At 38.7% G+C, this 25002-nt stretch overlaps 1 protein-coding gene across 1 annotated transcript in view; it reads left to right on the plus strand.

Annotated features, from left to right (window-relative positions):
* Nucleotides 1-1332: 1332 nt before the first annotated feature.
* The window catches only part of CCDC60 (coiled-coil domain containing 60), a 46752-nt gene continuing 23082 nt past the window's right edge, over nt 1333-25002 (plus strand). Inside the window, 3 exon segments of the mRNA XM_040577570.1 lie at nt 1333-1422; nt 8139-8222; nt 9650-9741. Coding sequence (XP_040433504.1) covers nt 1333-1422; nt 8139-8222; nt 9650-9741 — 266 coding nt within the window.

Below are 25002 nucleotides of genomic sequence, written 5' to 3' on the forward strand. Positions count from 1 at the left end.
TTTGCTGGATTGTTCCTTCATCACTGCCCAGCCTCTTCTGTCCAATGTGTAAGGATTACACATTAAATTGGCATTGGCAAAGTGGAATGGCGTATTACCCCCTGAGTGAAGGACTTACTCTGTACATGGTTTTAAGGTATAAGCTGGGCAGGAGGGGAAGAAGAAATCAGTTACTGCTAGGGAAATGGTACATCTCAAAAGGACAGCTCGCTGTTTAAAAATAGGTGAGGTATCTCCATCATCCAAAGCTGCCTTTACCTTTTTGTTTGTTTGTAGAGCCTCTGTTTTTATTCATTCTAATTGCACTTCTGTGAAACATTCTTTTAAGCCGTTCAGTCAGCACAGGGCAGTGTGAAGATTGTTGCACAGTGGTTTACTTTGTCGCAGTCTCTTGAGCCAGTTTAGCATTTTGCAGTCTTTTGTCATTGCCAGTTAAAGTAACTCCTGACTAGAAGGCTTGTGAGGGAAAAAAAAAGGTCATGTCAAAATACAATTTCTTTTACTTTATAAACTCATAGAGTAACTACACTGTCCTGCTCACGTATGAATGCCAAGACTTTTAAAGGAACTGCTTGAAACTGAAGATCTTAAGGTCCACGAGGAGTGGTGGAGGGCACAGAGAAAAGGGAAGAGAGCGAGGTACTAACAGTACACCTGGAATTCACTTTAATTTGATGTTCAGCATCCACATGATCAACAGTTGTGGCATATTAAATTAAAACCTGGTTGAGAAGAAAGGAGATATTCAGAAATTTGCCTCCTTTAGTTTTCTTCAGTGATAGTCAGACGTGCTGAAAGATTCAGTCAGACTGTGGAGTTAGACTTCCAGCTCAAGTCAAGAGGTGAGCTTTTGAGCTTGAGAGACCTGCTTTCAATTCCATGCCCTTTGTGTGTATATCCTATGTGACCAGGGACAAGTCACTTAACTGGTTGTACCTTCATCCTTCATATAGGAAAATACAACACACTGACAAGAATATTGCAATCATTAATATCTTAGGTGGTAAACTGCTGTAGTAATGGGGACCCTGCAGGTGTTACAGGTAAACAGGTTCTGGAGTCTTCTGTGCTCCTGGATGCCAGTGTAGCCCTTGTGGTCCCTCCATCTCTGCCTTGCTTGTAGACAGTCCATCGTGCTGAAAGCCAGCTGTGTTTGGCTACTTGTCTGTGACCTCCAGGTGTGACTGTTGCTACTCGTCTGTGGGAATGAAGCCAAAGGAGATGTAGGATCTTGATCTGTTTATTAATACAAGTACAAGAGTAAGTGCTATGCCTTAACAAACTGCAACAGCAAATAATTCCTACATTGCTGTTTGGTAAATAAAAGAAAGCATGGGAGAAACTGTGGAAGTTCAGAAGGAAACAGGTGGTGCTTTTTGCTTTGCTAATCCTGAAGTGGTGACTGGACAGTTTGAAATTCAAGTAAAGCGTTAACAGTCTTCACAGCTGAGAACAGTGGGCGTTGGCCAATCAATAATTGGCCAACCATCAAAACCAATAAAATAAGCAATTATTAACTTTTGTATGCACTGCTTATTTATTGAACCAATACCCTAACCCTCTTTCTTTTTTCCTGTAAGAGCAAAGTTCTTTGATTGTTCTTAATATGACTGAGTTTTGTAGTAACTTACAGTTTTTGTTTTGTCCTCTACCAGGTGGCAGTCATCATGCTTTTTATTCTGTGGCTTTTATTGATTTGGTCAAAAGTAATTAAAGAGATAATTCGTTCTCAATTACATTTCCCTGAATTTCCTGAGGCTGGTACCTCTGCTTTCCAGCTGTGTGTTCCCCCAACTCATTCTCAAATTAACTTTGTTTTCACTATGAAATAAAACAGAATAGCATGGTCTTTATTTTGTTTGTTGCTTTTGGATTGAATAGTGACTCTGTGCTGTAGAAGATATTGATCTGTTAATTTTATTATGTACTCCTGCCTTGGTTCATGAACTTTCATGTTTTTAGCATAGCTTTCCAATAAGAAAGCATGTGTTAGACTAGCAGAACTAAGAAACGAATTTTTTAGAGATGTTAATAAGGGTTTCAGGTTTTTGAGTGTGCTTTGTTACTAAGTGGATCTCTGCAGCACTTCTGTAAGTTATTTTAAACTACTAAATGCAAGAAGGAAATGAGCACTATTGCGGTACATGAGGTTTTTATTTTCTCAGTTAAATACTGTTTGCATTAATTTCTAATAGAACGGACTTTTTGGCAATCCAAAAGCTTTTTAGGACATTTGGTTTTCTGTAAGAAGTTCTGGGGACAAGATTTATAATTCTAACTTGAGTAGAGGGAAATATCTAGACAACATTAGCTAAGGCTGAGTATTATTTTGATTGACAGTACGCCACCAAAAATATAAATAAAAGGCTTTGGGAGAGCTGCATAAACCTAAATTACTGACATGTTGCCCAGAGACTAGGTTAATGACAGAAATAAGAGGCATAAAGAGAGATGTTGTATAGAAGCAGTCTTTTTTTTTTTTTTTTAATATGTTTACTTGCATTGACTTGTAAGGACACAATTCAAAACCTTTAGATCATGGAGTTTTCAGATCATCCTATAATGAAATGGTTTTACATAGACTGTAAAGATGGCGGGTCAAATAATGTAAGGGGTAACCATAAGGGGTTAAAAGTAACTGGGGGGTAAATGCAATGGCAACAATGGCATTACAGTCGAGATTAATTTGATCCAATTATTTTACATAATTTATCCCTTATCAGAATTAAGTAAATATTCTTTGGAGAAAATAAAATGAAAAGAGGATTTCCCAGAGAAATTCCCTGAGGATAAGCTGAGGCAAAGTGATGGAATAAACAATAATAAGCTATAAGGCAGGGGGTTGGAACTAGATGGTTCTTAGGGGTCCCTTTCAGCCCAAAAGATCCTGTGGTTCTGTTTTGGTATGAAAGCAATGGTCTTTCTGTACATATGCTCTCCACCGCTATAATACCTGAATGCTTCATAAAAGTTAATGAATAAGAAATGTTGTTTTCCCCATTTTTGGATATGGGGAACAGAGGCCTAGTGAGCTGAGATGCTTGTACCAAAATTCATTATAGCTTTTTTTTTTAAAAAAAAAAAAAACAACACATGGCGGGATAGGGGAGGGAAAAGCTCTTATTGGCTGACATACGGTGTTAAATGTTTTATTTAGGATGTCAGAGGAAGTTTCTGATAGAGGTGAAATTGAATCTACTTATTCTAAATTTCATTCTTACACCTTTACTGGTAACCTTTCTCTCACTTTTCAGCTGCCTCCTTCCATTTTCCTGATATGTCTTTATTGACGGTAATGTGTTTGTTAGAGCACAGAAGGAGAGCTGACGGGATTGGAGCTCCCTCCCTCATTAATACCACTATGGTGAAACAGAGGGATGAGTACCCCCCTCCTTTGATAGCGGGATCATTTCTGACCAGAGACTAGGGAATGGAAGCTGCTGCAATAGCACTTAACAAGTGCTCCCCTTGGCAGCAGAGATTCTCGACCGTAAAGTGCCTTGAATTATTGATATGATACAGCACAACCTTAACAAATCAGGTGTCTTGTGTTTGAGGCTGAGATATATTTGCATCTGCAGATTTAGTTGTGGCATAGCTTAAGCTGGAGCACTAAAATAGCATTACTCCTAGAGCAATCTTAATTTTCTGCAGAATATTCTTACTGAAGTCCTTTGCCTAGGAGTCTCTAGTGTTTAATTTAAAATTCTCTTTTGGCCCTGATGTCTGTTCCATGTTCCCGCATTCTAGTGAAAGGGCAAAAAGGGTCAGTACTGAGCAGCAGCAGAAGCAGAAAAAAAAAAGTGTACCCTGAGTACTTGGCTAGAATGCTTTCTTTAAAAATCAACGTTTAGAATGCTACCTGCAGAACAGCAGTAATCATCTCTGCATGTAGTGCTTCACAAGAGCTTTCTAAATGTTTTTGTAAAATTAAAAATACATTTTACCAGGTTGGTCTTGCATCTGGATGACTAAATGGGTGGCTTGTGATGAAGCTGTGCTGATTTATTTTCATCAAAACACAATCACCTTTTGCAAATGTAATCATAACGCTCCTGTTCAAGCGATATTAGAAAGAAGAGTGCAAGAGGTGTGTCAACCTGCTATTTTTCACAATAACATACCAACCAAATGGATTGACCAGGGTGGAAAAAAAGCTTCATGAATTGCCAAGGAAAGAAGTTCCTTCACCAGCCTAATCAAATTGAAAATGTACAACCTGAAAGCAAGCTTGGTGTACCTCAGCTCTCCCATCTGTAGATGACATGCAAATCACCAACTCAGCATTTTTCCACAACAGGATTTGGAAAACAAAGTTGGAAATTTTCAAAATTTACAGAACGACATCTGCAAAGATAAGTGTATGCAATGGAAAGTGTGTTTATTAAAAGGAAGGAAATGTCAGCTGAACAAATTCTATTCTGCAGAATTTAAAATAGAACGTGGAAGTATCTGGGATTGTTTGGATGAAATCTAGTGTCTGGAGGTGGTGGTTTGTGATTGAAACAAGCTATTGAAAAGAATTTATTCATCCAAAAATACTTGGAGCTTTCAGTCTGCTTTCTGAAGTTGAAGAGGACATGCAAAGAGCAGCCTAAGCCAGTAAGGAGGAATGCCAGACCTTTGTGTGTGCCACCTGCAATAGCTCTGGAAGGGGCTGCCTCCAGGTCCACAGGAGCAGTTTATAGGGAACCAGGTGGCATCGAGCTCCACCTGCTGCACTATCTCTGTAGTTCATTTTACTGAGAGCTGCTGGGTGTGATCTCAAGATGAACGACCTCCATCATTTTCAGGGAAACTTTTGGGTTAATTTCCTCAAGGGATCTCACTTAGGACCATGTTTCCTATATTACTGTATGATTTTTTTTGTATCTGTTTAAATTGCTGTTCTTTCTTACATACAGAGTTGTGTCTTATTGTGTTACTTCACTATAAAGACAGCAGGAAATGATCACTGAAACAAACCTTTGATAGCTTAAAAGCAAATTAGATGAACTATGATAACAGTCTCCTTAAGTTGGAAACACTAAAAAAAAGGGGGGGGGGGGGGGGCAGAGGGGGACCTCCAAGCCTATTCACTGCTTCTGCACTAAGATTGTTCAGCTTGTCATGATAACATATTGTTGAGTCTAACAAATTAGACATGCCAGCATTTTTATCTCAGTCTTTTATATCTGCACTACAAATTATGAAGATGGAATTCTCCTGTTCTATCATTATGTACTGTTACTGCTTTAAGCTCAGGTTGCACCTTTTCAATACACGACATTGTAATGAAAGATATCGTTGTAGGAAAGGAAGGTATTTCCTTCTGTTTTCTATGATAAGGCTGATTGAATCACATTATCAGTACCTGGGTGGAAGGGTAGCATATGTGATACCTCCCTCCCCTTTCTTCCAGAGAAACTGTGCAAAGGTTAGGTAGGTTTACAACTCTTCTTTTGTCTTTCCTCATGAACTGGCAGAGCTGCCTGACCAGAGGTGGGATGCAGGATAATGTTGCACCCTGTAAAACGTTGGTCGCAAATTTATTTTTTCCCATCGTATCCAGGAATCTCTGAAAGTTCTCTTTGAAAAAAACTTTTCTCCCAGTGCTCTACAGCATTGAGCACTTGCAAAGAATGTGGCTAAATGGATTCCAAGCCTATACTGGTGGTCAATGTACCTCCAAACCATTGAAGTCTTTGGAGTAGTGAGTTATTCTGAGAGATTTTTAATTGATTTTAATCACGTCATTCAAGGTATTGCCAGCTGTAAAAACAATGGTAGCTGGCCATGGCCAACATACTGCTGCTTCTGCTGGGAGAAAAAAATAATGTCAGGAACAAATCAGACTGGAAATTTGGCTGTTTCTGAAGCCTAAGATGCTTCTGCTCCAAGTCCAAATCAGGTTTCTTATAGCTTTCTCTTTAAATACAGATAAAATGTTTGCAATTATAAAACAAAACAATAAAAAGAAAAACTACCACCAGCATCAGTCTGCATGCTATTCCTGTGGCAAAGAAGATGAGAACTCACATGAGCTTACAATTTTGGGTTTTGTTGCTTATTATGCTATGGGATGATGCTCAGATAAGGTTGGTGGTTAGCATTGCAGACTGCAAATACAGAGGAGAGAGCCAGATGGAAGTAGTTCAACCTTCTTTCTCCTTCTCTGCTACTGTGTCAAAAAACTTCCAATTTCTTGGAGCTATTTTTTCCATTGTAATCTCAAAATGATGTGTGCCCTAATATAACTTAAATGTTGTTCAAAATATTAAAATGTTGGGTGGGGGTAGGAGGATGAAAACCTTTCACATTTTGAAATGAAATTGCTTCCAAGCCAGGTTCTCTGAAGACTTGTTTCACCTAGGAAGTCATTTACCCATCTGTCTGGCACCTTTCTACCATAAAGAGTACTCTGAAGTTCAGAAGGGTGGATCAGAGGAAAATAATAGTTACATCATTTAGCATTATGTTTCAGATAGATTGTTTGTGTGCATGAATACGCATATAGTTATGAATATAGGGTTTTTTATGCTGAAAATAAAAAATCAAAACCACAAATACTGGGTTTTGTTTGGCAACAAATTTCTGAAATCCAGTCTACTTTTGAAAGTCTGTTTTCATAGATAAAGACATGGGACTATTCAGACAAAATATATTGATTATGGCATATAATCACAAATAGTTGCACTGAATTTTAGGGAAAACAAAATTTAAGACTCTCTTTACTGACTGCATACTTATCTCCAGTAATCTCCTCTGATGGAGTGAAATACAGGTGCCTGCTCAGGCTGTAAAATGATTCCTCTCTCGTTCAGTTTGTGAATGAGCTTTTCTTCACACACGGAGGCAGCTCTCGGGTGTATCAGGGTCCCTCTGTAAGACTTGTACTCCCAAGCCCTATCAATTTGCCATCTGTCCCTGCTGCTGCTGACCAGTCTTGTTCAAGTGCTCCCCAATTGCATGAAATAGCAGAGCCTTTGGACGCTTGTCTTTGACATTTTATTAGTTCATCTTTACATGCTGCAGAAAATCTTATTTCTATTCCAGCTACTTTGCTTTTAGTACCATTGCTGTTTAATTTTTTTTTTCAGTCTTTTGTTTGTGGGCTGCCTCAGTGATTACATTAGAATGCTGGTGTTAGCAGTTTTCTAGGGGGTGAAGAATACTGCTCCGTACACCTTCAGCCTTTGTTCTGCTGAAATGTTACATTGAAACATAGATTTGGAAAGCAGTTTGTGCCTTCCCAAGTCAAGATTCTAATAAGCAAAGTGCCGTGCTCTTAGGGATTGTTAAAACACTTGAATATTTCCAGGCTTTGCTCTGTTGTGCAAAAGTTATTTCGTGTAGCAAGTATTTCATCCACAGCTCTGAATTTGCTGTGCAGACACTTTCAGACTTTGTTGTACATCAGCTCTGCCCAGGCTATATGGATGTGGCTTTCTAGGGCCTCCAGATTTGCTTTGCTTGGAATCAATAAATGAGCTCTTTGATCTGAAACTACTCCAGGAAGGAATTACTATTTCCATATCCTTTTAGCCTGAGCACCATACACTGCTGAGTGATCTAAAATCTTTTATTAATCTACCTGCATATATATGTATATATAAAAATATTAATAGGAGGGAATCTGTCTTCCTTCCATTGAATAAGCTGCTGGTTGAAGGAGAACTAAAAATGGGCTTGTGTTTGACTTCAGGGCTTTTCATGAGTCTGTGCCATCCTTGGGGGTGAAAGCACAGACCCAAGAATAGTGATCTAGCGCAGTATCTATCTTCAGGGAAGAACAATTACAGGTAAGTAATTTCCTATTCCTGTTTTGGAAATTGGATTTTCTTTTTATGTTAGACGCAGTAGATAAATCTTCCATAAGAAAAGCGGTTTTTTAAACATTCAAGCACAGTAATTTAGGAAGCGCGTATGCATTTTGCACAGTAGCTTTTCCACAGGTGCTTCACATGAGAACCTCTCTGTGCCATAGTTACCCAGTGACGTTTTAAGTGTTTCTACGTAAGACTAGCCATTACTTTTGTTTTAGTTTGCCTCTCTGTAGGAAAACTTATTTGCACCACTTAATTTTGAAAATGGTGACCAGCTACTGTATGGCTAATGAGCATTTCAAATATGGTTACATGCTTTTGTTAATATTTTAGGAACCAGCGAAAAAAGACGTGCGGGAAAGACCATGCAAGGAAGTAGCGAAGGTTCCTACTAACAAGTACTCTTTCAATCCGAAGGTAAGACTACGTAGTTTAATTACTGTTGAAGCTTTGATTCAGGATCGAGTTAAGGAAGCCAACAGACAGACATCATGTTTAAAATATATACATGTGTTCACTGTATTCAAGGCTTAAAGCCTTACTGTACAGAAGGAAGCAGCCTTTTTGCTGACTGATGAACATATCATAGGTTTTATCTAGTAAAATGATTGCTAATGAGTGAGATAAGTTTATAGTGTAATTTGATAAAAATAATATTCAGAAAATTCAGTTTAGTGGTGCTAGTTATTCCATTCATCAACTCTGGAAGGCCAACCTTCAAACTATACAACAGTTTAGCACAGAAATGACTAACATATTCAGAATGACTGTTCAAGCATTTTGTTTTTTGAAGGACGTAGGTCAGTATTGCACATCCTTATATCTCAAAAATCTGTAGGTGAAAGGGGTGCTGGTCATCTTTATTTCCTTTACTGGGAATTTATTTTTCTCAGCACCCTAGGACAACTTACGAGATGCACACAACTGCCCAAAGGAATACCTTGGGCTGCCCCTCAGGTTGTGCACACCAATATTATGCTTCCCAGTGTATGGCAATTCAGCCATGCACTGGTTGCACATTGAATGCTGCCTCAGCTGCGTATTTTATTAGCTTAACTAACACATGCAAAAGTACTGAATGCGCACAGCATGTGGTCATCATTCTATGAAATTGATGCAGCTGTTCTCTGGAAGCCCCAAGGATGGTTCAACAACAAATGTAACCTTTTATCTCCTACATATTTCAATTGCATAGATGTTCAGAAGAAAACATGTTGCACACATTTGAACAATGTACTGAGTAGATGATTTTAATTCCCTTGTGTGAAATTGCTGACCTTGTGTATACGCTCTTTTTAAAAATAAATAAATAAAAAAGAAACCATTATGTTCTATGCTCCAAAAGCAGCCGCATCTGTGGAACTTTTCGTATTGCTTTCATCTTTTTGTTTCGTTTTTGTTTGTTCGTTTAAAAATGCCTATCTCCTTGTTTTGAGTCTGAAAATTTTCTTGGATTGGAACTTCTAAAATATTTCTCTCTCATGTATACTTTTTGTAGTTTGCATAAGCAGTCACAGCAGTCATTCCCCTAGTCTAGGCGATTGAACAGTCTCTTCTTGTCTGATAGTTTAATGAATCTCACAGGTCCTTAACTGCTTGTAAGGCTTCTGTTAAATCCAAAGTCAGCCAATGAGTTAAAAGCTGTTGAAACACGTGCCTACACAGACATATCATATAAGATTTGTTTACATGCTTATGAAGTGTCCTAATGCTGTCCCAGATATTTTCTGACCATCTCAGACAATATTTAGTGATTAAAGCTGAACTCTGAGACTGCACATATCTTATCTGTGCTGAGCTCTTATTAATACCTTAATGTTAATTATCGACTTTATCACTTTCAGTCTGATCCACCGGAATCAGTGAAGAGACTCGCCTCATTTAGAGAGACAGGAAAGGAGCTGAGGACTCTTAGTAAAGCTTTAGCTCAGTCAAGGTAAGGGAATCCAGAGCACACAGAAATGGACCAGTCAAGACTAAAAGAATTGTTGGTTCTGCAGTGGCAGCAGTTGGATTATAGGCAAAATAATCAACTGTACTAACAGCTTAGGAAAAGATGGCTTATAATTTTCTCTTTATGGACTTCTGTGTATACTCAAAATTTTGTCTTTGGTACATGAGGAATGATTGATAGCTCTGTTTATAATACTACGTTGTTTAAGTGTTCGTTATGAAGGTGTTTGCTATTTCTTTGCAGTTTTTTGCATAAAACAGTATTGTGCCAAGATCTGGTAATCAAAGTAGTCAGCAATGAGCAAAGATGTCCACTGTGATGGAAAATATAGTGGTAGATATTCTCACTACAAACAGAAATACATGCAGAGACTCATTCGGAATATTCCAACTTGAGTCTCAGGAAGATGCTGACTTGGTACGAACAGACTCTTGTGCTCCTTAGCTGATGGGAACGGAGATGTTTTAATCAGACATAAATCTGGGATCCTATGTAGCCTTCTGTGTTTGGACAACACAACTGTGTTTGGACAACAACCATGATTTGATTTAGGGGGTTGACCATAGAAATTGGTTGAGCATGCTTGCTTTTCTTAGAATGTGTCTTCTATTACCACTGTCGGAGATGCAGTAAGCTGTCTCTGCAGGGCATTTCTTATTGTCCCATCAAAAAAAATAAACAAAAAAAACAGTGAAGCCTATTAGTCATAGGCTTTAGCAAAGAGTGGTTTCCAATTTAGGTACTCATACTTTTAAATGCACTTATGCTGTGTTGACACCTGTGTTTCAGCATTGTCACTACAGCTGCTGCTTAAGTTGATGAGACTGAGGCTTAAATATACTGTTCTGTTTCAATCATACATTCTGATTGCACTCCAAACTTGCCTACAGAAACCATTCACTGTATTTGCTAAGTATTAGCTTAAATAATTGCTAAACTGTTTAAGTCTTGCAGTAGGTGACTCTAGAGTTTTCTACATTTTCCTGGAACCTTCTAGCTTTCTTGATGTGAGTATTAATCTAAGAAACAAGAATCATTTGCAACTGAAACAGCAAGCAGTAGTACAAAAAGGTGATTTACATCTGGCAAGGTTTAGTTACAGCCTGCTGCAAATAAAACTGACAAATTGCTGCTGCCAGCCCCAACACGGTACAGCTTACATGAGTGTTTACCAGATTTGTAGACTTTAAGCCTTTGAAGAACATTCACTAGATAAAAATAGTTGAATCAAAGCAAACAGCAATAAGACAGACATTTATATGAAAACTTAATAATTTAATTGGTTAAGCCCAAGGAAGTCTGCCAGTCAAGAGAACACGTGATATTGTAAATTCATAATATGTTAAAGATAGTTTGATTAAGATTTTAATGGTGCAGAAGTCAAGGAAGTTAGAGAAAAGAAGCTTCTTGGCATCTGCTAGAGGAATCACAACTTTACTTTTCACAATGTAGTGTTTATAAATATTTCCAAATGTTTACCTTGTATACTATAAACATTTTTACTAAACTGTATACTAGTTACTCATTATAACATTAAATTTCACATTCTTCCCTTTTATCCTTATTTTACTTGTTATTTTTCATTTATTTTGTTAATTCACTTTTTGTGAATTTTCACTTTATAAATTTGACAAAAAGGTGATAAACCATAAACAAAATAATAATTGTTGCATACTTTGAATGTTGAATAAGCCATTTTAGTAAAGGATGGCTTGGTTTTGCTGTAAATACAGTGTTAATTATGTTTGTCTGCCTTCATTGCTAACTATTAGTGGCATTGTCTCTTTGAAGTCAAGTTAAAAGTTCTTTTGATGAAAAACTGCCAGAGGTCAGTTTCTTCTTGATTTGTGATTTGCAGGTGCTTGCAGCTTGCTTTTGGATGTTTTACATCCTTTAATTTTGAATGAGTAGGATAAAAAATACTTAAAATGTTTTGTAGGATGAAATTTACCATCACCCGTGATATGAAAAGGCTTGATTTTTAAGTCTGATGCAACTGATTTGCCAGGCATTTGGATGAAGCTAATTGGACCATTCTTCTCATTATAATTTACAGTTCAAAGGAGTTGAGTGTCATTTACTAGTAGGTTAACCTGAGGGGGCCTTGGTTTGTTACTTGTTGGGAAACATTTTGACATGTCAGTAGGAGCTACATAGTATTTTTGCATACCTTGACCAACATAGAGATATTTAGGATCAACGGAGCTTTTCCACATGGTTGAAATTCTCTCCAATTAAGTAGACTGAGTGAGGTTCTAATTATATAATTGTAGAGACATACAAAATTAAACTTGATTTTATATCTATAATTTCTTCAGCATATCAGAGTGAGTAATGGACAATATAGGGCTGTTTTTACAGAACCTGGTGTTTTGAGCTCTCGATGAGGAGTACTGAATCTGAAGGATTCAGTGGCAAGAAAAACCATGCTTTTCCAAGGTGGCTTTGCTTTGTGCTAAAGAAGCTCCATGTAGGACAAGTGGTACAAACTGCAGCTGGACATGATTTGTTCATGCCAGAAGGAGAAAAATGTAGATTGCCTCTCCACCCTTCCTGCACCTTCTGCTCCCTGCTTCTGGGCATTATAGCATTGTGGTGAGTGCTGAATAGGGAGGTCAGAAATTGGGGGTGGGGGTATCAAGATGGTGATCCTAACTCCTGCTGAGCAGCTCTTTATGTACCTTTGTGCAAATCATTTGACCTCACTGCACCTCTGTCAAGTAAATTGGAATTGGAAACAATGCAAAGTATCTGAACTAAACTCACTGCATAAATATATAGCTTTTAAGTTGGCATGGATGGCAGAGTGTGAATGAAAATTGCTTTTTTTAACATATAGGGATTTTTTTAACCATTTGTATTTACATTCTTTATTTTTAGTCTTATTACCATTATCTTATGCTTTCAGGGATGTTAGCTTGAAAACTTGTATGATGCCTAGCACTCAGGGCATGCAAGCATTGTCTTAAGTCATCTCCACAGCTCTGATGGGTATTAGGTAGATGATTATTACTCTGATAGGTAATAGGAAAAAACCAGATTGTGGATGTAAGATTGTCACTGGAACAATTGTAACTGGAACTCAGGTGTCTCAGGTAAGTAATTACTTGAGTTATTCTTCTAGACTTCAGTGATGTCTCTGTTTCTCTGATTGATTCTTTTTCAAAATTGGGCCACTAAATCAGAAGCTCCAGGGAAAGACTTTTTAAGAGATCCAGTCCATCACTCTGGGTGAGTGCAGTTGTTTCCTATAATAGATGAAGTGTTTAGTATAGCCTACTTTTAACTCAAGACATATGCTTCACATAATCATAAATGCAGATTCACCTTCAGCTGGATGTTTAATGGTAATGTAATCTGCAAAATTATGTTAAATGCAGACTTTTAATGATGTGAATAGATTTGATCCTAATGTATTTTGATGTTATGTTTTCTGAGTGACTAAAAAAAAACCCAAAAAACAAAAACAAAAAAACAGCTTTTAGTCTTTTATCACTTCTCAACTCTAGAAGCCAATACAGCTAAAAGGACAGAGAAGTTCTTATTCCCTTATGCACATTATCAGCAGAATTTTCTGTTAAGTCCTTATCAGTCGTACCTGTACCACACCCACAGAGCACAGGAATGTTGGGCAACAACATCTTGTTCCTAACATGTTGTTCCTAAACATCTAATTTGGCCCGCAGAATGTTATTTTACTACTGATGCAGAAAATGGAAAGACCCCAACTCCATTTTAATATCCCGAGCAGAATTTGGTGTGCTGGCAGGTAAGAAAATATATACCTGTTAAAGCATCTCCAACTCCTCCATGTTTTTCTAGTTCCATAAACTTAATTTTCAGTTGTATGCAATACTGGCTTCATGTAATTTCAAATGCCTGAGTGGGATCTATTCCTGTCCACTGGTTTTCCATCACCGTTGAAATGTAGGTGGAACACAAAGCAAAAGAAGACTTAATCTTGTGTTACTGCACAAGCAAATTTATATTTACTTTTTACACTGACAGCACAGTGTGGTGCCTTCACACTGATGGCTAGCAAAATTCCACTATACTTCTCTCTCAATCCTCTTCCTCAAAGGAAGAGGGGGAGAAAATAAAATGAAAAAGAGCTTGAGGGTTGAGATAAGGACAGGGAGATCATTCACCATTTACCATCACAGACAAAACAGACTTAACATAGGGAGATTAATGTAACTTACTGGCTATCACTAACAGACTAGAGCAGTGAGAAACTAAAAGCAAACTAAAAACATCCTCCCATCCCCATCCACCCTATTCTACCTCCTTCCACCGAGTGGTGCAGGGGAACAGGGAATGGGGATTATAGCCAGTCCGTAACACTTCATCATCTGCTGCTCCTTCACGGTCACTCTCTGCCCCTGCTCCAACTGGGGTCCCTCCCACAGGATGCCGTCCTTCCCCAACTGGTCCTATGTGGGTTTCCCACAGGCAGCGGCTCTTCAAGAACTGCTCCCATATGGGTCTGTACTATGGGGTTGATCCTTCAGAAGCAGACTGCTCCAGCATGGGTCCCCCACAGGCTGCAGTTCCCCCAAGACCTCCTGCTCCTGCATGGCCTCTTCTCCACAGCCAGCAGCTCCAGCCCAGGGCCTGCTCGGGCAGGGGCTCTCCATGGGCTGCAACCTCTTCCCGGTCCCATCCAACTGCTCCACCGGGGGCTCCTCCATGGGCTGCAGCATGGAGATCTGCTCTGCCATGGGACCTGTGGGCTGCAGGGGGACAGCCTGCTCCACCAGGGGCCTCTCCATGGGCTACAGAGGAACTTCTGCCCCAGCACCTGGAGCACCTTCTGCCCTCCTTCTGCACTACCCTTGGTGTCTGTAGGGTTGTTTCTCTCTCTGTTTTCTCACTCTTTTCTACCTTGATGCAGTTGCACAGCAGTTTTTGTTTTTTTTTTTTCCTTTTCCTTTCTTAAATCTGCTCTCACAGAGGCACAAGAAGCATTGCTTAATGGCTCCACTCTGGCCATTAGCGGGTCCCTTTTGGAGCTGGCTGGGACTGGCTCTTATCTAATGTGGGGCAGCTCCTCAGCCCCCCTGCTACCAAAACCTTGCCATGTAAACCCAATTCATACAGTAAATGATAAATTTACACATTTGAGTTTTGGTTGTTCTGTTTCTTGAAGATCAGAAATTTAGCTTGGTCAGTGCCTAATCAGAGGTTCTTAGCAAGCTCATGACAAATGTGCTTGCATACTGTTGTGTAGGCAATGGTCACTTGTTTCTTGAGAGCATTTGTTGTCTGAATACATGTTCAAATGAAGTTTGCCTGTCATTTTGTGTAATACCACACATTCTTTACATTGTAATCCCAGTGGTGATCCTGCAGCACATCTAATATAGTTTATCCTATGTACTGTGGAAATTAAGTCACAAATCCTATATGCCTTATATTATTTAAGAAGTGAAGTATGATGTGAACTACAATGGCCATGGAGAAATTTGCATGAGAATTGGGGAAACTGATTTTTGAGATGTAGACTTGCATCTTCTAATGCTTTCTAAAATATGCAGTAGCCAAATGACCTGATATGCAGAAATATATCCAACATACTTTATATCTGGAAATCAAGAGTAAGTGATAACTGTTTTTTTTTTAATTATTATTCTGTTGTGTAAGCCTAGATATTCCTCAACTGTCACTGTATGACTTTTTAACAATGAAAAAGTGCTAGCCATTCATCTTGAGTGTTTGTACAATGCTGCTTTAACTAAATCTGCATGTAGGATAAAAAGAACTGTAAGAAAAGCAAGGAGATGAAACCAGCAGACTTTTTAACCAAATATTGAGATATAGAGTTTCAGGAAAAGATAATTTCAAGTGAGAATTACTGTACTGATGGTTTGGACCAAAGAGCATGTCAGCAATACTTCTTAGTAACAAATTCAGACTACAGAAAAGGAGCTGTTTTCTGGGGGGGAAGCAGAGTGGAAAATGCACAAAAGAAGAAAACTGGAGTGTAAATCATTAGGACAGCAACTTTTTATTTCAATGAAAGCAGTCAGGCTAGCGGAGCAGAATGCTAATACATACTACAGGGAGTCAGTGAATACAAATGACCTTTGTGGATTTTTTTTGCTGCCTTTCCTTATGATTGAAAAGGAACAGCGAGCAGTTGTCTTAATTGGATGTTAATTGATACATATTCATGGAAAGTAATGTCTGTGATCTTGCAGCTTGTTTGTATTAACGAGTATAATGGAACAAACTGTGAGGAAGTTTTTAGGAATAACAATCACAGTGACATAGCATAGTAGTATGAATTTTAAAATTATCTCAAAAATGTTTGAAGTCGTTACCAGAATAGACTTAAATGCATTCATAAAGCTTTAATATTCTACTTTAAACATTAAAAAACATGAAGTGCAGATAAACCATATAATTATGAACTCATACCTCCTCTCAGTAATATTCTCTTTAAGTATAAGATGCTCTTCATGATGATATATATAAGAGGATGATGACAACGCAGAGGTTGTTCAGACTGTCAACTTTCATAAATATCAGTCTCTGGTCCTAAGCAGAAAGTCTTACCAGTGCTTTCCAGCTAATGAGTTGTACCAAATCACTTTAGGGAGGTATCGGAGAGCTGGCAGGTTACCATTTTAACTAAACTACAAGTTAAAATATAGGAAGGAATTGCGTGTCTTTTTGTAGCATAAAAAGATAGACACAGACACAGATTTCTAGGTTGGAAGAGACCTCAAGATCATCGAGTCCAACCTCCGACCTAACACTAAGCACTCCACTAAACCATATCGCTAAGCTCTACATTTAAACGTCTTTTAAAGACCTCCAGGGATGGTGACTCCACCACCTCCCTGGGCAGCCCGTTCCAATGCTTAATAACCCTTTCGGTGAAGAAGTACTTCCTAACATCCAACCTAAAACTCCCCTGTCGCAACTTTCGCCCATTCCCCCTCGTCCTGTCACCAGGCACGTGGGAGAACAGACCAATCCCCACCTCACTACAGCCTCCTTTAAGGTAACTGTAGAGAGCGATAAGGTCTCCCCTGAGCCTCCTCTTCTCCAGGCTGAACAAGCCCAGCTCCCTCAGCCGCTCCTCGTAAGACTTGTTCTCCAGACCCCTCACCAGCTTGGTCGCCCTTCTCTGGACTCGCTCGAGCACGTCCATGTCCTTCCTGTAGCGAGGGTCCCAAAACTGAACACAGTACTCGAGGTGCGGCCTCACCAGAGCCGAGTACAGGGGGACAATCACTTCCCTAGACCTGCTGGCCACACTGCTTCTTCTGTTTGGGAAATCTGTAGATAACGTTAATTCTTCTTCAGGGATCAATTCATCTTAGTTCCAGTGGAGGTTGCACATGTAGACACAAAGAAGTCCTGAGTTACTTGGCTCAGCATTTCTCATTGTCTGATTCAGTGGCTGGAATACAGTATGGCAGAAAAGATGACACCTTTATCTGTGACACTAGGCCAGGTTGCCCATGAACACCTCCAGAAGGGTGCAACTGCAGCTTCTCTGGGCAAGCTGTTGAGCACCTCACTGCCCTCAGAGTAAAGAATTTCCTCCTAACATATGATCTAAATCTGACCTCTTTTAGTTTAAAACTGTTCCCCTTGTCCTATCACTATCTGCCTGTGTAAAAAGTCACTCTCCATCTTTTTTGTAAGCCCCCTTTAAGTACTGGGAGGCCTTGATAAAGTCACCCCTGAGCATTCTCTTCTCCAGGCTGAACATCCAGCTCTCTTTCTTCATAAGAGAGGTGTTCTAGCCCTATGGTCATCTCTGTAGCACTCCTCTGGACCTGCTCTATAAGGTCCACATCCTTCTTGTGCTGGGTGCCCCAGCTCTGGACACAGCACTCCAGGTGGGGCCTCATGAGGGCAGAGCAGAGGGGGACAGTCACCTCCCATGACCTGCTGCCCACTCCTCTGTTGATGCAGCCCAGGATGCAGTTGTTCTGAGCTGCCAGCACACTCTGCTGGCTCATGTCGAGCTTTTTGTCTCCCAGAATCCTCAAGTCCTTTTCAGCAGGGCTGTTCTCCATGAGTTCTTCTCCTAGTCTGTACTCATGTCTGGGATTACCCCAACCCAGGTGCAGCACCTTGCACTTGGACTTGCTGAACCTCATTAGGTTCACGTGGGCCCACTTCTCCAGCCTGTCCAGGTCCCTTTGGATGGCATCCCTTCCTTCTGTTGTATTCACTGCACCACTCAGCTTGGTATCATCTGCACATTTGCTGGGGGTGCACTCAGTCGCAGTCTGTCACTGATAAGATGTTGAAATATCTTTAGCTTTGATCTAATGGTTATATTTTCATTTCTACAAGAGGAAATATTCTATTGCTATTTTTTACTAAGACAAGGAAAACTGAAGAAGTACAGCCACTTTGAAATGACATTCAGCTTTGAAGGAGATACTTCTTTATTGCTTTGTTGCAATGACATCTGTAAATGTGATCCAGAAATAATGTTAAGTAATCCACAGCTGCATGAGGATGTATTGTATGAGAACCAAGAAAGTAGAGGTCTTCGTAACTAATCATAAATTGTAGCAAGATGTAGGAACACTTACACAGCAAAAAAAAAAGATTACCAAAGCATTGGAGGCTTGTAGTCATTAATACAAAATAAAAGCAGGTAGCCATAAATCACTTCTGTGAGCTAACTCAGCCAGAAAGACCATGCAAGTGTGCTGAAAATACTCGTTATTAAACATCACCACAAAAAGTAGAGCTTAAAAATAAATATATTGCTTAAAATGAGACTACTTGAAAATATTATCTTTGTGTAAAAAGGAGGCACAAAATGTGAAAGCAACTGGAAACAGGACCCAACAGAATGTGTTACAAAGGAAACATCTCAATTCCATTAAGGAGACAAATGTTTTCTTGTTTTTCTTCTTTCTGCCTCAGTTAAGTCCTTCTGATAAACGGATTGCCAGGCTATTGGTAATTATATTCACTGACCCCCGAACGAGGTAGAAATACAGATTTTTTTGATGCCAAGAAAGGTGAGAAGAGGGATAATGTTTTTGAAAGTCTCTTTTCACCTAAGGTCTACAAATAGGGCAGGCTGCCAGACTGCTGTCCTTGTGTTCCTCTTCCCTGCACGAACTGATTAATACATCCCAGTTCCGCTCTTTGGCAAGGCTGAGGATATGCACTGAGGTGCACAGGGATAGAGTAGCCTATTAGAAGGTCACTGTACTGGTGGATTTGCAGTTTAAATACCTGACTGTAGGCATGGGCCTGAATTTGTTTCATCTAGAATGAGACATTTACCTGAGCTTTCTGAATTGGAAGCCCAGTCCCCCTAGACTACTTCTGCCATTGGATAGAAATAGATGTATTGAAGGATGATTCTGATCCTATGTTAACTTAAAGTCCGCCTTCAACTTGGGAGGAAGATACACATTGTAGAGGAAATTAAATGAGTTTAGACTAAATAGTTACTTCTCATGAAACAGAGCTACATCTTGAAAAGCAGAAGTATTTTTTAGATTTAGTCTAACAAGGCTGACCAAACTACATGGGAAAGGAAGCAGAGGTGATGTGACTGCTTTGCCAGTGCACTCTAGCTCACTTTTGGCAAAGAAAATGGGAGAGGAAAAAATGTGTTTACTTCAGTAAGTGTGTCTATTTTCTTTAAATTGAAGCACTTCTATTATCACAAATTGCAGGTGTTTTCTATGGCTTCCAACTATACCAGTAAGATAGCTTGTGGTTATGATACGTAGTATCAGAAAAAAATTGAAAAAAATGGACCTTACCTCTGTCAACGTAAGATGACAACAACTGCACGTGTGGTGACTTATCTAAGCACTGGTACCCATGTAAAAATGACATGTTATGGTCATCCTTAGTCAGTAATGCCTAGGAATCGACAGCTTTGAGCTACAAGCCCAAAGGGAAGGAGTTCATGCCATTTTGTGAGCCACTCAAGCCTTTATTTGCAAAATGGATGTGCCAAGCCTCTGTAGACGTACTGCATTTCCGATAGTTTGAAGAAAATTGGCTCCCCTGCCTCTGTTCTAGTAGTGTTAGTTGAATAAAACTAAATGTCAAACTACTGGCAATTTTGCAGTATTCCAGTGGCTGATTTTTATGTTTTAAATTAGAAACTGCATGTTTCTTTAATGTGGTTCAAGTTTCCTGAAGGCAGATCTCTAAAAGTCAGTCTGCTGAAAGCTCAGGCTCTACTAATGCATTCTTTATGCCTGCAACAGCAATTAGACTGACATATCCTGAGAGCTGTTTTGGCTACTTCTCTTCCTGCTACTGGCTTTGTAACTGGCTGTCTTTGGATGCTTTTTAATACAAAGCCACTTGAATTTTGTGATTGAAAAGGTAGCTACTATGGGAAGACTTTAAAAGGGAAGAAATGAGTTGCGTTTGGAATTTTGGTTATGAATCTTGACCGTCCTTACCTGTTAATCTATACCAACCCTGTTTTAATGTATACAGGCAAAGAAAACTTCAGTGGAGATTCTGATATATTGGCATTCATTAATGTGTATGGATTACTAAATGATTCAGTGGAGCATGTGAGAGTGGAGAGAAGACCGTAGTTACAAACCAAAAAAGTCAGGCAGAACTGAGAAGGTGCAATGTCTATCTGCCAATATTACTTTCCAGTGTACTTAATACTTCCTAATGTCAGTTGCTTGGAAACCAGTGTTGTGTGCCCTTTTGGTGCTTGGCAGAAATCACTCTAATTGGCATGTTTCTAGCACTGTCACTGCTGGCAGTTTGCAGCATTTTTTTTTCCAGAAGCAAAAATTTTCTTTACATGAGTGATGGCTCACATTAATTAGACAGCAGTCATGGCCAAAGACATCCATTTAAGTGTATGGATGTATGAATCATTATCTCTATCATCAATCACTGGAAAGACTGCTATTCCCATCAACATTTCTGTCTTTCCAGGCTGTTCATTTGAGTCTCAATCTCCTTTCTTCTAGTGCAAAAATATGTTTGTTATTTGAAAATGTGTAAGTGGAAATAGTTCATTGCGTATTAGATTTTACCACCTAAACATGACAGTCTCATTGCTTGTATTGTGACAAAAAATGACACATTGTGACAATGTTTGAACAAAGCTACCACTTAAAATGGGTTTTCCATTATTTAGTAGTAAATGTCATTGTTCTGTGAATACCTTTGTGTGGTAAGTTAAGATGCTAGATTGTGAGGAGTAGATTCTACTTTCATGTGAATATCCTGAACCAACAGTATTTCTAAGTGGGTCGGGACCTCACTGGAGTTCCACTTAAGAAGAAGTGAGTTTTTATGGGTAACATGAACTTAAAAACTTAAAGTTGTTATTGTACATTCTTACAGGAAAAAGAAAAAAAAAAAAGTGAGCCTAAAAATCTTCAGATGACTTTTTTCCTTTCCTTCTGAAGTTTAAGTAATCGTTTCCCCAAAGCTTTTGGGAGAAGAATTTGAAGCAAAGCCTCGAAATTGACAAATTTTTCTTCCCTTCATCAGTACAAAACTATCTTCTCTGTGTTGCTCTGTAATTACTTCCCCCACTGACCTTAGTTTATGTACTTCTCCAGAGACACCAGGAGCTGGAAACCTAAACGTACCTGCATCCTGCATGCAACTTTTTCATCACCAAAATCAGCAAGAATAGAATTTACAGCACAGTGCAACTGGAGAAGGGCCTGTATATACTTCCAGAAGTGGTGGTTGCATGTTCTTGTGTTCTGCGGCTTCTTAAAAGTGAAATTGCTACCCTTCATTCTTTCTAGGTTCAGAACACATTTACATGTAAAAATAAGATCTTTTGTATATTACTTTGTACCTCCAGGTAGCCAAACATGATTGCGTTTTTCCACATTAGAGAACCTCTCCTCACTTCACAGGGGAAGCAGCATTTTCATTTTATTTAATGTCTTTGTAGTTAATTGAAAACCACTCCAAATTATCTTTAAATGTATGTCACATCTTTTATAATAGTGTTATGTTGTTTTGACTAGAAGATCTTTATTTCTTCTTGCAGTCTGTGAACATACCACAAATTTATTCATGTTTTATTTTGTTTCATGACTTCATACTCAGATTTTCATTTGAAAATATGCATCATCACTTTTATGCAGAGCCTGTTTTTGTTGGTTTTTTTTTTTGGTGTGTGTGTTTGTTTTTTTAACAAACATGTTTGAGTACAGAGTATTGTACTCATCTTCAGGAGGATAAAACAGAAATCTACATCTGAAATAATCTGGGTATTCCAGATTGTATCCATGCCTTCAGTTGTTCAAGCCAGATATTGATGTGGTACCACTTTAGTTCCTTTCCAGAATGGTTAATGGTTCAGTATGGTAAATGATAACATATGTCTGAGTTTCTGTGGGTTAGTAACCACATTTAATAGAACTTAATGTAATTATGTTTTTTGTTTTTTTTTTTACTGAATTTAAGAAGATTAGATGTATGAATATTTACCTATTAGTTTCTTACTGTGTGGTTACTCAGACATTAAGTAGGAGTAGTAAGCATTGTGTTCCTGGTTCTCTGTTGCCTTATATACAGTTGCTTCTCTGTAATTTGGCTATAAACACTACCAAACCAGAATTCTTAATTAATTTACATTAGTATCTATATATTAATTGTGAATACTTGCAAGCTTTTTCTGCCCACAAGATGAGACTTCAGGACATGACCTAAATGCCATGTAGATAGAGCTCAAGAAGAGGCTCACCACTTGTGGCTTTTGGTAATTTAAGAAGGGGGGTCATGCAAGCACTTTTTAATAACTCTCCGACTATACTTTAAGTGAAGAGTGCACTAATTCTCATTTTCAATGAGACTGTCTTACTTCTTTAAGATCCCAAATGTGTAAAGCACTCTTAATAAATAACTTAGGGACATACAGGCATAGATACATATGCATTACCATACTGAATGTAAGGGCACTAAAGAATTGAGTGGAATAGTCAGCAGATCCAGTATTTACTGAGAATGGAACAGGTTCTTCACTGGTGTGAATTTGTATCAGTGTTGACAGTTTACAACAAATGTGGAGTTTACTCTCTTGTTGTTCTGTGTGCTTTGTAAATGAGAACAGTAATGTGTCATAAGGATTTTCTTTTATCTCCGCACTTCCTGCTGTTTTATGGATACTATTTAAGCTTTACAGCACCTTGTCAGACAGTTAGAGGACATATTAGAATTGCTTCAGCTATTAGGATGCAGCAACTGCTCAAATGAAGACTGATGTGTTATTGCACATACACACTACATAATATTTTGGGGAACTGGAATGATTAAAAAAAAAAGAAGTGTCCTATTCCAACTGAAACAGCTGTCAGGACAGTAACATTTAATCAGCTGAAATCTGATGAGAATGCAGGCATTAACACTTGTGCACCTGCAGAGATTGCTATGGGATTCTTAATGACTTCAGGTAGTCAGAACTTCCATCTCATTTTAAGTTCAAGAAGATAGCCTGTCCGCTACCACAGTGCTGCCTAGGCTAAGGCATAGATTTTAATTTTAAATACACATGAAGTGTTTAATACACATGAACTGCTCTCACCACTTCCTTCTGTGGATATTTCTTTGAATTCTTCAGGATCTAGCCGCTCATCGGCCTCATTTGAGGGTTTTGATAGGATCCCAGCTTATGATGGCATGGCTGCAGATAATTCAAAGTTTTCATTAAGAAGACTTGTGCTGTTTTTTAATTCATGGGTTTAGTCTGTAACATTCAGAATGCTGCATACAATTTAGCTGTCTTTACTGTAGTTCCCAAGTTACTGCTTCCTGTGCTGTTTTGTATAGATATGGGTTGTATTACTTTTTCTGCTATAGAAATTATTCACTCAGCATGCCTTAAAGTGGCAGTGTGCATAAAATTGCACTTGCTTTTCATTTGAGAAGCCTTAGCTCTTATTGAATTTGTCACAACTGCTAAAAGTTCGGCAGTTCCCAGCTGCCATTCACCTTGCAACACCCTCAGCAGAATCTGGTCTTGTGCCCAGAAGCTTTTACTGGGTTTGTAGGGAGTTGTTGCAGTTGCAAATTGAAATGCTTTTATGAAATGAAAGGAAATGGCATTTAGAAAGCATGTGCTTTCAGTGGCTTTTAGAGTAAAGCGACATTGGTTTTATTTATATTTGCAATTGGCTATAAGCCTCTGGAAGAGGCTAAATGCCTACTGTACAGTGTCTGGAGCAGGAGATGTTCTGTCATTAGCTTTATTGATATGAAGGCTGTAACCATTAAGATAAGAAAATTATATAAGCTGTTTTATGAAACAGTGACTAACAATTTCCATGATCAAAGCATATGTAGTAATTGTTTGATAGATAAATAGTTATTTTCCTTACAGCTCACAACTCAATTTTTATTCACCATGATTATAATGTGAGGCCTTAGAGGAAGAATCAAGCTGGTACATAGAGACTGCTATTTCTTTGCACCTCGGGAATGGGATGGGGGAAGACTAGCAGGAAGAATTAATGAGACTCAGGTGTCCCCAGTAACACCACCTGCTGCACTGAATACAGCTGCTTAATAGATGAGCAGCCACATGGTAATGCAACCTTCTGCCCTTCTTTCCAGCAGGTCTGTTCAGGCTGGAGTTACACCAGCTTATCTGAGCAAGAACTTGGCATCACATGTTCAGGAGTATATATCATTCATTTAGTAAATCACCTCCCACAGAACCTGTTTGCATGCAAAGTAAATGTGAGGTGGTTGTTAACTGTAGATCTTGATTTTCTGGGACAAATAGATCCTTAGTATGATTCCTTTGAACTTAGTGAAGATGAGCGGTGCACTTAAATAAGATATATTTAAACAGAATGTAAAAAAACTGGAAAATATCTAGCTTGTCTTTACCCTAATGGCAAGGTTTCTGGTATTATTATTATAGCTTCTTAATGTTAGTCTAGCACCTAAATTATGATTAAGATAAATATATGATATCCTTTTGTTTTTGTGAGTCATTTATTGCTCAAAGAAAGGTACCAAGAGTCACATATCAGCAGTAGAAGTTCAACTCCCCGATACTTCAATGGCTTTGTATTCCAATTAACTGATCACCTTTAGTCCCTAAAGAGTAAATTGAAGAGTAATTTAATAAGTACATAATCGTACCAAACTTGTAACAGTTTTCTTTATGTGTAGTACACTACTGGGCCATTCCTTTGTGCATGTCATTGATGCTTATCTATAATAATTTCCTGTTGAAAAAAATGAAGTATTCAATGGTACATTATCACTGCTCAGGAAACTCCTTTA

The sequence above is a fragment of the Cygnus olor genome, chromosome 17, assembly GCF_009769625.2.
Source record: "Cygnus olor isolate bCygOlo1 chromosome 17, bCygOlo1.pri.v2, whole genome shotgun sequence".
In the NCBI taxonomy this organism is placed as follows: domain Eukaryota; kingdom Metazoa; phylum Chordata; class Aves; order Anseriformes; family Anatidae; genus Cygnus; species Cygnus olor.